General features: G+C 39.9%; 1 protein-coding gene across 1 annotated transcript in view; it reads left to right on the top strand.

The window, feature by feature from the left end:
- Positions 1 to 6016: 6016 nt before the first annotated feature.
- The window catches only part of KLB (klotho beta), a 46552-nt gene continuing 40116 nt past the window's right edge, over positions 6017 to 12452 (top strand). Inside the window, exon 1 of the mRNA XM_003800683.3 lies at positions 6017 to 6938. Within this exon, the coding sequence (XP_003800731.1) occupies positions 6114 to 6938 (825 nt within the window). The 5' untranslated portion in view covers positions 6017 to 6113. The remainder of the gene's footprint in view (positions 6939 to 12452) is intronic.

The raw sequence follows: 12452 nt of genomic DNA on the forward strand, positions 1-12452 counted from the left end.
ATCACAGCTCACAGCAACCTCCAACTCCTGAGCTCAAGCGATTCTCCTGTCTCTCCCTCCCAAGTAGCTGGGACTACAGGCACCTGCCACAATGCCCAGCTATTTTTTGGTTGCAGCTGTCTTTGTTATTTGGTGGGCCCAGGCTGGATTCGAACCCACCAGCCCAGGTGTATGTGGCTGGCGCCTTGGCCACTTGAGCCACATGCGCTGAGCCATAATGTATCTTAAATTATAGATTAATTCCTAAGATATTCATTAGCAAATTTTTTTTTGGCGGTTTTTGGCCAGGGCCAGGTTTGAACCTGCCACCTCTGATATATGGGGCCGGTGCCCTACTCCTTTTAGCCACAGGGGCCTCCCAATTCATCAGCAATTTTAAGTGTGTGTATAAACAAAGCAACAGGAATTCCAATAGTATGTTGTAGTTGATTCTATGATTAGGATGGGTCCTACAAGTCAAGGTAATTCCAGAATTTTTGTTGCTGCTGTTGTGTCGTAGCAATAATCTAAGTCCATTATCTGACTTCAAATTATACTACAAGGCTATAGTAACCAAAACAGCATGGCATTGGCATAAAAGTAGACATGTAGATCAATGGAACAGAATTGAGAACCCAGGTATAAAGCCATCTACCAGCAACCAACAATCTTCAACAAAGCATACAAAAACATACACTGGGGAAAGGACACCCTACTCAATAAATAGTGCTGGGAAAATTAGATAGCCATATGCGGAAGAATGAAACCAGACCCCTATCACTCACTATATACAAAAATTAACTCAAGTTGGATCAAGGACTTAAATGTAAGACCAGAAACTACAAAAATTCTACAAGAAAACCAAGACAAAACTATTCTTTTTTTTTTTTGAGACAGAGTATCACTATGTTGCTCTCAGTAGAGTGTTGTGCTGTCACAGCTCATAGCAACCTCGAACTCTTGGGCTCAAGTGATTCTGTCTCCCAAGTAGCTGGGACTACAGACACCTGCCATAACGTCCAGCTATATTTTTTTGTTGCAGTTGTTATTGTTGTCTAGCAGGCCCAGACCTTGGTGTATGTGGCCATCACCCTACCCACTGAGCTACAGGCACCACCCCCAAACTATTCTTGACATTGGCCTATGGAAAAGATTTTATGACTCAGACCACAAAAGCAAATACAATAAAAACAAAAAATAAATAAATGAGACTTAATTAAACTAAGAAATAACCTCTGCACTGCAAAAGAAATATACAGAGTAAATAGACAACCCAATAGGCTGGGACAGGTGGTTTGTGCCTATAATCCTTGCACTCTGGGAGGCCATGGTAGGTAGATTGCTTGAGCTTAGGAGTTGGAAATCAACCTGAGCCAGAGCAAGAATTCCATCTCTAAAAAAAAAAAAAAATAGCCCGGCACTGCGGGGGTTGCTTCTAGTCCCAGTTACTTGGGAGGCTGAGGCAAGAGGATCACTTGAGGCCAAGAGTTTGAGGTTGCTGTGAGCTGTGATGCCACAGTACTCTACCAAGGGCAACATAGTGAGACTCTGTCTCAAAATATATATATATATATATATGACTCCAAGGTGGATAATGTGCTGTTGACCAAACAGGATTGGAATAGGAGGAGTAAAAGAAGACTTTTTATTTGGACATGTCAAGTCTGAGATATCAGACTTAGAGTAAAAGAAAAAGTCATAAGCAAAGAAATTAGAAAACTTATATTGTCAATATGGCTGTGAAGCTTGGTTTAATACTTAAGAAGGATCCTTTGTAAAGCAAAAGGTATAATTAATAAATTATTAAAGGCCTGGCGTGGTGGCTCACCCCTATAATCTTGGCACTCTGGGAGGCCAAGACGGGTATGGTTTACCTGAGCTCACAGGTTCAAGATCAGCCTGAGCCAAAGCAAGACCCTTCCTCTAAAAATAGCTGGCATTGTAGCAGGTGACTGTAGTCCCAGCTACTTGGGAGGCTGAGGCAAAAGAATCACTTGAGCCCTAGAATTTGAGGTTTCTGTGAGCTGTGATGCCATGGCACTCTACTAAGGGCAACAAAGTGAGAGTCTGTCTCAGAAATAAATAAATAAATAGTTAATAACCTGGAACCTAAATCTCTATGATTTCAACAAAGCACTTCTCCATCAGAAGTCTCCCTTTTGTTGTTTGTTTTGTTTTGTTTTCAGGCAGAGACTCACAGCCCTAGGTAGAGTGCTATGGCATCATAGCTCACAGCAATGTCAAACTCTTGGGCTCCAGTGATCCTCTTGCCTCAGCCTCCTAAGTAGCTGGGACTACAGGTGCCCAACAATGCCTGGCTAGTTTTTCTATTTTAAGTAGAGACAGGGTCTCCCTCTTGCTTACACTGATCTTGAACTCCTAAGCTCATGCAGTTCACCTCCCTCAGCCTCCCAGAGTACTAGATTACAGACGTGAGCCACCTCACCTGGTGGAGGAATCTTTCATTATGAAAAAAACAAATTTTCACTGTTTCAAAGCCATCTGTAGTCTCCTGATTTTTTTCCTTCTTCAGCAGCCACTCCTCAGATTGTTATGTTCATGGCTCCTGACTTTCCTGTCCTCTTAATACTTCTTGCCCTATGACTCATTTCTGTATTCACTACCTAGTGATCTCATCCAGTCTCCTAGCATTATATACCATCTGATTACTGATGCTTCCAAATTTCTATCAACTGCCAATTTTTCCCATGAACTTTAGAATTGTATATGTGTTTTCAAATTTCACATTGCCACTGGGCTGTCTAATACATCAAAGTTATATGTCCAAAATCAAGCCCTGATCTTCCCTCACAAGCAAGTGTGCATCTCAACTCAACTGACAGCACCTCCATCCTTACATTTGCTTAGGCCAGAAACTTTGAAGTAATCCTTGTCTCCTCTCCTCTCCTCTTTTCTCTTTCCTGTCTCTCCTCTCTCTCTCTCTTTCTCTCTCTCTCTCAAACACACACACCCATGCATGCATGCACACACACAGTCAAACCATTAGCAAATTGAGGCCAGGCTTAATGTCTCGTGCCTGTCATCCTAATACTCTGGGAGGCCAAGTCAGGTGGATTTCTAGAATTTAGGAGTTTGAGACCAGCCTGAGCAAAAGCAAGAACTTGTCTCTACTAAAAATACAAAAAGTAGCCGAGTGCTATGGAGGGTGCCTGTAGTCCCAGCTACTTAGGAGGATGAAGCCAGAGGATCTCTTGAGCACAAGAGTTTGAGGTTACTGTGAGCCTTGATGCCAAAGCACTATAGTCAAGGGGACAGAGTAAGACTATCTCAAAACACAAAACAAAACAAAATGAACAAACAAAAACCATCAGCAAATTCTACTGATTCTACCTCCAAAACCTAACCAGAACCCAACAATTTTCACTGCCTCCACCACTACCTTAGAGGTCCAAGCTACCACTACCTGTCATCTGACATCTGGTTATTCTCTCTCTCTCTCTTTTTTTCTGAGACAAACTCTCACTCTTTCCCCCCAGGCTAGAGTGTAATGGCATCATAGCTCACAGCAACTTCAAACTCTTGAGCTCAAACCATGCTCTTGCCCCAGCCTCCCAAGTAGCTGGGTCTACAGGCACCTGCCGCCATGAGACCTGGCTAGTTTTTCCTTTCTTTTTTTTTTGAGTCTCATTTTGTCACCCTCCGTAGAGTGCTGTAGTGTCATAGCTCACTGCAACCTCAAACTATTGTGCTCAAGCAATTCTCTTGCATGAGCCTCCAGAGTAGCTGGGACTACAGAAGCCTGCCACAATACCTGACTTTTTTTTTTTTTTTTTTTTTTTGAGACAGAGTCTCAAGCTATCGCCCTGGGTAGAGTGCCATGGCATCAAGCTCACAGCAACCTCCAACTCTTGGGTATAAGGGATTCTCTTGCTGCAGCCTCCTAAGTAGCTGGGACTACAGGCACCAGTTGTTGTTGTTGTTGCAGTTGTCGTTGTTGTTTTAGCTGGCCCAAGCCAGTTTCGAACCCAGCAGCCTCATTGTATGTGGCCAGTACCCTACCCACTGAGCTACAGGCGCCACCAACTCAGCTATTTTTAGAGAGAAGGTCTTGCTACAGCTCAGGTTGGTCTTGAACCCATGAGCTCAGGCAATCCACCCACCTTGACCTTCCAGAGTGCTAGTTTTTCTATTTTTAGTAGATGGAGTCTCTCACTTGCTCAGCTGGTCTTGAATTCCTGACCTCAAGTGATCCTCCTGCCTCAGCCTCCCAAAGGAGAATTACAGGCATGAGCCACTGCACCCTCCTTGGTTATTCTCTCCATACTGATCTCCCAAGATCCTTCTTTTATTTCTCTGCAGTACACTCTGAACATAGTATCCAGAGTGATTCGTATAAAACGTTAAGTTATCAAGAGATCGTGTCACTCTTTATGCTGAAAACAGTACAGTGTTTCTCTTCCCACTATGAATATAAGGCAAATTCCTTTCCTTACTTAAGAGGAAACCATGGGCTGAGTGCAGCAGCTCATGTTTGTAATCCAGCACTTGATATGCCAAGACAGAGAGACGGCTGGAGGCCAGGAGTTTAAGACTAGCCTGAGCAATGTAGCAAGACTCTGTCTCTACGAAAAATAGAAAACTGGGCCAGACATAATGGTTTGCGGCTGTCCTCTCAACTATGTGGGAGACGGAGGTGGAAGGATTGATTGAGCCCTGGATTTTGAGGCTGCAGTGAGCTATGATGGCACCACTGCACTCTAGCCTGAGTGACACAGGGAGACTCTGTCTAAAAAAAAGAAAAGCAAAAGAGGAAACTGAGATACAGAAAGCTTAGATAACTTGTCCCAAGCCACGTAGTCACATTTAAACTTAGTCTAACTCTAGAGACCAAATGAACCACTCTGCCTCTCATTCATGTTAATATATACTTCAAATATTTAAAACATTACATTTTTATAAGTTATTTAGAGGCTATAGATTCTGTACAATAATTTTTCTACTTGTTCTCTTATTCCAGAATCATGCTATTTAAATCGTCATGGGTGTTTAGTTTCAGTATCTGAAAGTAGTCTAGGGCTTCACTATTTTCTTTTTCAGATTTTTCTTTCTTTTTTTCTTTTAATAATTACTTCCTGTTTATTCTTCAAGTAAACTTTCACAATAATTTTGTTCAACTAAAATTTGGGGTTAGAGGACTTGGGTTAAAAATGCATTACATTTATAAATTAAATGGAAGAGCATAGGCGGCACCTGTGGCTCAGCGGGTGGGGCACTGGCCCCAAATACCAAGGGTGGCGAGTTCAAACCCGGCCCCTGCCAAACTGCAGACAAAAAAATAGCTGGGCATTGTGGCAGGTACCTGTAGTCCCAACTACTTGGCAAGAGAATCACCTAAGCCCAGGAGTTGGGAGTTGGAGGTTGCTGTGAGCTGTAATGCAATAAAGTGAGACTCTGTCTCTAAATAAATAAATAAATGGAAAAGCATTCAGTGTTCTCATCCATAAAGTGCTGTATTTCTTCAAGTGTTTTAAAAACCTATCAATACTTTGTTATAATTTTTTAAAAATAGGTAACATTTATTGAATTTATTCTCTTTTTTTGCAGTTTTTGACTTGGGCTGGGTTTGAACCTGCCACCTCCGGCATATGGGGCTGGCACCCTACTCCTAGGCGCCACCCTATTGAGTTTATTCTTAAATGTGTTATAATTCTTGTGGAAGTATGTCTTATTATGTTTCTAATTATTACGGGTAGATAGGAATGCTATATTTACTCATATATAAGATTGTTTTTACTGAAATGTGATATAAAAATTACTGTTCGAAAGCTCCCAAAATAGAAAAGGCATACATCTTATTCAATAAGTTCAAAATATCCCCCCCAAAATTGGGGTCAATATGATAGGCTACACGGAAAGCATGTCATTGTTCTTTGTTGTTTACGTATGTTTTAGTTTCATTCAAACTGTCGTCACTGCTGCATTTTCACCTAATATTTCCCATAATGAGAGAGGACGGGACATGTTGGTGACTGCAGGAAGGGCCACCTCCCTCGTATTACGTTGCTCTCTGTGACCCATCCTAAGTCTCACAGTTCAAGCTAATCATTGACAGAGCTTTACAATCACAAGCTCTTACTGAAGCGTTGATAAGACAGTCCAGCAGTTGGTGGCAAATGAAACCAGGCTGTGCGGCTGGATCTCCAGGGAATGAATGGATTTTCTTCAGCACCGATGAAAGAACCATACGGTATAGGAAAACAATGTCCAACGGGGGGCTGCAAAGATCCGTCATCCTGTCAGCATTTCTTGTGCTGCGAGCTGTTACTGGATTCCCTGGAGACGGAAGAGCTATATGGTCTAAAAATCCTAATTCTAGTCCGGTAAATGAAAGTCAGCTGTTTCTCTATGACACTTTCCCTAAAAACTTTTTCTGGGGTGTTGGGACTGGAGCATTCCAAGTGGAAGGCAGTTGGAAAGAGGACGGAAAAGGACCTTCTATTTGGGATCGTTTCATTCATACACACATGAAAAATGTCAACAACAGGAATGGTTCCAGTGACAGTTACATGTTTCTGGAAAAAGACTTGTCAGCCCTGGATTTTATAGGAGTTTCTTTTTATCAATTTTCAATTTCCTGGCCAAGGCTTTTTCCTGATGGAATAGTAGGAGCCGTGAACACGAAAGGTCTCCGGTACTATAATACCCTTCTGGATGCACTAGTGCTTAGAAACATTGACCCTGTAGTTACTTTATACCATTGGGATTTGCCTTTGGCGCTACAAGAGGAATACGGGGGGTGGAAAAATGACACTATGATAGAGATCTTCAATGACTATGCCACATACTGTTTCCAGACGTTTGGGGACCGCGTGAAATACTGGATTACAATCCATAACCCCTACTTAATTGCTTGGCATGGGTATAGGACAGGTATGCATGCGCCTGGAGAGGTGGGAAATTTAGCAGCTGTCTACACCGTGGGACACAACCTGATCAAGGTACGTACGGCCAACTTCTTATTATAGCTTCAGAAAACATCAAGCAATCGTCCTCTTGTTTAAATACCTCTCCTTACTGAAATCAATGCAACTAATTGCAGGCCAATCCACAAGATCTAGCTTCACATTTTATATTTAAATCAGTGTATATTTTATTTACCTAAGGTATTATGATTGTATTAATCCAATTAGTTTCCTCAAAAATTGCACTTTGAGGTTATTTTTAAATTTATAATGATACAGTACAGTTTGAGTTTCTTTCCATCCTCTGGGAAACCAGCATTCTGTGAATTTAATTGTTGGAACCCTTTTCTGACGACAGGCTACATTTCAGAATTATGTGAAGCCACAACCATTGCAAATGTGTATTTGTTGTTAGTACAACTATTCTTAACAGCATCTAGCTGTAGTACACTAAATAAATGTTAGCTAATTCATACATATGAATGACTGAAATTAAAATAAATCTGCTTTGCATTTGATTTTATTTGTGTTACATGGCAGAAGGGATGAGACTAATTGTTCTGGGAGTTAAAATTGAAATAGTATTTAAAAACTGGGAAGAATATGCTCTACTACACCAGTTTTAAACCAGCCTATTTAAACAGGCAGCTATTATGGTGGGGAAATGACATGTCAAAATTATTAAAATAATAGTGAAAATGCAAGCAAAATAATAGCTAGTATTTCTTGAGTGCTTATTATGTCTCACAGACTACATTAAGTATTTACAGGCATTGTTACTGTTGATCCTCATAATATGTACTAGCCCTATCATAATTCCCATTTTAAAGATGAAGAAACTGAAGTTTAGTAAGATTAAATACTTTCCCTAAGGTTGCAGCTATTGTGAACATGGAATTTACAAATGATAATATTCTTTCTACTGTCTTCATTAAGAATAGTTTTAAATTTCTCTCTTGCAGCAATTTTTGAGAGACTGAGCCTCATATTGAGGCTACTATCTATAAAAGATTTAATTTTTTGCATCAAATAATTTACTTCAGAAAAATAAATGACTCTAAATATCTGTTACACTTTAAAAATGAAAAAACTTTACCAATATGATTTTATATAATGTGCAAGGGAAGTAATTTTTAATAATCAAAAGTGAAAAAGTGAAAAAAGCACAGAAACATAAAACTATTCATATCTAAATTTGTACACACAAAAATATCTGCTAACCTTTCTTTTCTTTTTGAACTTTTTAGATTATTATATATATGCATTGCATTATGGTTTTAGTCACATTAACCCTTGCATTAAGCAGATTGCATTATAATTTAAAGGTCATTTGCAAATTTATGTATATAGAATGTATTATTAACATGTGAGTATACTATGATTTGGAAAAATAAAACCTTAAAGGAGGAAAAACTTGTAGCTATTCAATAGCTATTAAGATTATACATACAAAAATTAGAAAAATTTTCTTTTTATCTAATTCTTTTAACTATTAAAACAATCCATGCTTTTGTAAATTTGAAAACACCAAATTGTACCAAAGGATATAAAATGAAAAAAATAAATCCTTCTCTCCCTCTCTACTTGACCATCCAAACCCAAGGAGACTAATGTTAATAATTTCTTATATATCTTTTAAAATTTTTCTATGTAAATATATACACATATTTGTTTATGTAACCTTTGTATAAAGAAAAATATTCCAAATTGTCGAAAATTTCTGTTACCTGGAAAAATGTCAACAATTAGAATTTTCATGAAAAATATGTTTTAATGATTAATTTAAAGCCTTAAAATTTGGCCATCTGATAAAAATAAACAGGAAAAGACTTTACCTAGAATAGTTATTGCTTCTAAACATAGCTGATAAAAAGTCATATTTTCAGATGTTTTTCATTTTCCTCTACTTTGAGATAAGCTCTACCTTTAATGCAAAATCAGCATTATCTGCTAGTGAGACAAATTTTACTTTAAATTGAGACATTTGTTTTTAAACTATTGCGTTTTCCAAATTTTTTTAACTCTCCTTAACATTTCTAAATCACTGGCCTAAATAAATGGTGCGAGGGGTCCCTTAAGATCAGTCAGAAAGTGAAACATGCTACATAACCCAGTGACTTATCTCACTAGAGAGAAATCTTGCAATGGTTTGGTATCCTGAGGTGAACTGGTTTCTCCCACTGCCCTTACTGTATCATAGAAGAGATTAATTTAATATTTTATGTGGCAATGAAATCCTTCTTCCTTATTGTGCCCCCTGGTGACCCAGAAGAAGCATATGCTTTAGAATTAGTTTTTAGTCCAAAAACATTTATTGAGCTAAATAAGCCTAATATAAAACTAAATTTGTGGGTAGTTATAGACTCCTTAGTTCTCCAATTCTCAGATACCAACAAGGTTTCACAGTGGATTTGCAGATGGCAACAGGATTTCATAGTGGCTCTTGAGGTCCTTGTAGTTCCAGAATGATCTTGATAACTACATTTCAGTTTGACCTGTCCCAGTTTAGAGGAAACCTGAACGGCCCAACGGGTCCCAACACTGACCTGGCATTGCAATTGCACTTTATGGCAGCTCTAGGGTTACCTTAGAGTCTAAGCCTTGGGTAAAAATTTCCTATAATTTGGTTTGGGGCCCACAGCACAGTGGTTACAGCTCCAGCCAATGCACTGAGGGTGGCAGGTTTGAACCTGGCCCAGGCTAGCTAAACAACAATGACAACTGCAACCAAAAAATAGCTGGGTGTTGTGGCAGGCACCTGTAGTCCCAGCTCATTTGGGAGGCTGAGGCAAGAGAATCGCTTAAGCCCAAGAGTTTGAGGTTGCTGTGAGTTGTGATGCCACAGCACTCTACCAAGGGTGACATAGACTCTTTCTCAAAAAAAAAAAAAAAAAAATTCCCATAGTTACACCTACTAATGGATGCTCCACCCCGAGTTGGTTTTGTTTGTTTGTTTTTTAATTTCAGATTAATGTGAGAGCTCAGACAATTAGGTTACAGTATTTGCATTTGTTACGTAGAGTCCTTGTAGTGTATCCTGCACCCGGGAGATGTGCCATATACCCTTACATTGTGCCTATGAAGTGGGAGCACACCAACCCTCCTCCTCCCTCCTTCCCTCTTCCCCCTCCCTCCTTCCTCCTTCCGCCTTCTTCAGTTGAATTGATTTTTTTTTTCTTGTGTGGAGCCATCTATTAGCTTGTCTACCCAACTCTGAGTTTTTAACAGTATTTGGAACAAAAAGAGGCTGCTTGTTTTGGCTTGTTCTCCTTTAAGCACAGTAACTACCACTTTAAATATTGTCTATGACCTTTGCAACAGCCAGGTAACTAGTATCCTCATCTTACACAGTGATTTTTCTAACATGTATCAGGTAGTTCCCCTGCATAAAACCCAGTAGTGGCTCCCCCAAACTTTTGGGATAAAGTCCCAGTTTTTCGCCAAGACTTTCAAGACACAACTCCTAGCCTCTGCTCCAGCCTGTTTCCTGGCCACTCTCTTATCCCAGTACCAAAGCTATCCCCTCCCATCCCACATTCCATTATAATCAGCTACTGGCAGCGTCTCAGTCTTACCTTCCTATTCCTCTCCAACCAGCCTCTACTAGCTCACTCTGTGCAGCCAAAATACCCTCCTTACTCCCCTGCTTTGCCTGTTTAATGTCCTTGAAGACTCCTTTGACAGTCACCACCTATAAGTTATTCTGACCCTTTAGGGGTCAGTGCCCCTTTGGTGGGCTCCCATGAGATATGCTTGTTTCTGGCATTGCGCTCACACCACATGGTACCTTCCTGTCTCCCCAACTAGACTGAGAATTCCTTGAAAGGAGAGAAAATTGTGTATTTGTCTGTGCACCCAGTCGAGCACAGAATATTTGGTTCATGTTAGGTACAGATGTTGGTGAATGAATGGTTTAGAGTGGGTTTTCTATCTTAAGCCTTATAATCAAAAACTAATCTAAATTCAATCTTCATGTTTATTATTTGTATTACATATTGCTAAGTCTTAAAATATAGTCTGTATTAATCTACCAGTATATTACTCAGGACTTTTTTTTGAGACAGAGTCTCACTTTGTCACCCTTGGTAGAGCACCGTGGCATCACAGCTAACCTCAAACTCTTGGGTTCAAGCAATTCTCTTGCCTCAGCCTCCCAAGTACCTGGGATTACAAGTACCTGCCACAATGCCTGGCTATTTTAGAGACATCTCGCTCTGGCTCAGGCTGGTCTCAAACCTGTGAGCCCAAAGTGCTAAGATTACTTATGAGCCACCGCACCGGCCTTTATTCAAGATTGTTTTGGTTGCAAGTGACAGAAACCCAATTCAAGTTGGCTCAAGCAAAATGGATTAACCTTTTTGCTCTGTAAGCAACAAGAGGGATGAGTGGACTCAGTAGCCAGCGCACCTGCAGAAGGCCCTTCATCTCAGTCTTTCGTGTCCATTTATTCTTGTGGGTTGGTGTAATTTTCTCCTTTGTAGAGGAAAGTTTTCTCTCTCCCAAGTTTGGTTTTTAAAATCCCAGAGACAGATTTGGCCTGTTCATCAAAGCCCCAAGGGTTTGCAGTAGTAAAAGCAGTATGGTGTCTGTTTTCAGATTTCTCAATCAATAAATAACACGTAAGAATTTAAATTTGTAGATTTTCCTTTCGGAATGGAACATTTGAGATCCTGTGATTAAACATGCACAGGGCTGGGGAGGATGAGTTTGCTCATGAGACAGTTACTCATTCCATTTGTTATTCCACTAAATCCTGCTAGTTTTGACCATTTCCTGGCTTTACAATGTTATCTTTCATAGATAGATTCTGTTTACATAGTACAATGATTTCTGAACTTCAGCACTACTGGCATTTGGGGCCAGATAATTCTTTGCTGTGGTGAGCTGTCCTGTGCATTGTAGGATGTTCAGCCTCTATACCCCTAGACAACAGTAGAACCTCCCACTTCCAGGGTTGTGATAACCAAAATGTCTCCAGACATTGCCAAATGTCCCTTGGCAGTCAGCGTTACTGCCCCTTCCTCTAGTTCTTGAAAACCACTGATTTATACCTAGAGTAGACAGCTGGCTAAAGGCATGAAGCATAAAGAACCAGGGCAGGAAATAGAATCAGAATGAGGGACACAAACACAGTTATAGTTTGATAACATTGCCTCAAAGAGATTTTCACCAGATCTGTAAGTTGCATACATAGACTCAAAATTAACTTACAGATTATTCTGGTTTTAGAAAGAAAATAATGCTCTAAAAATGTTTAAAAAAGGAAAAAATATATAATCATCAACATGATTACATCTCCTCTGCTTTTTTCTCATACTAGGAATAAAGACCACCCCTACTGGCTTAGCCAATTTGTGAGAAACTTGAAAGAGCTGCCCCAAACCATTGGTCTTACATTAGCCATTAGTTATTTATAAATACAACACTACACTTTTTAAAGATTTGTCCTTTTTTTTTTTTTTTTAAGACAGAGCCTCAAGCTATCCCCCTGGGATAGCTGCTCACAGCAACCTCCAACTCCTGGGCTCAAGCGAGTCTCCTGCCTCAGCC

This window comes from Otolemur garnettii, unplaced genomic scaffold, assembly GCF_000181295.1.
Source record: "Otolemur garnettii isolate 467f Iridium unplaced genomic scaffold, OtoGar3 scaffold00181, whole genome shotgun sequence".
NCBI classification, from domain to species: Eukaryota; Metazoa; Chordata; class Mammalia; order Primates; family Galagidae; genus Otolemur; species Otolemur garnettii.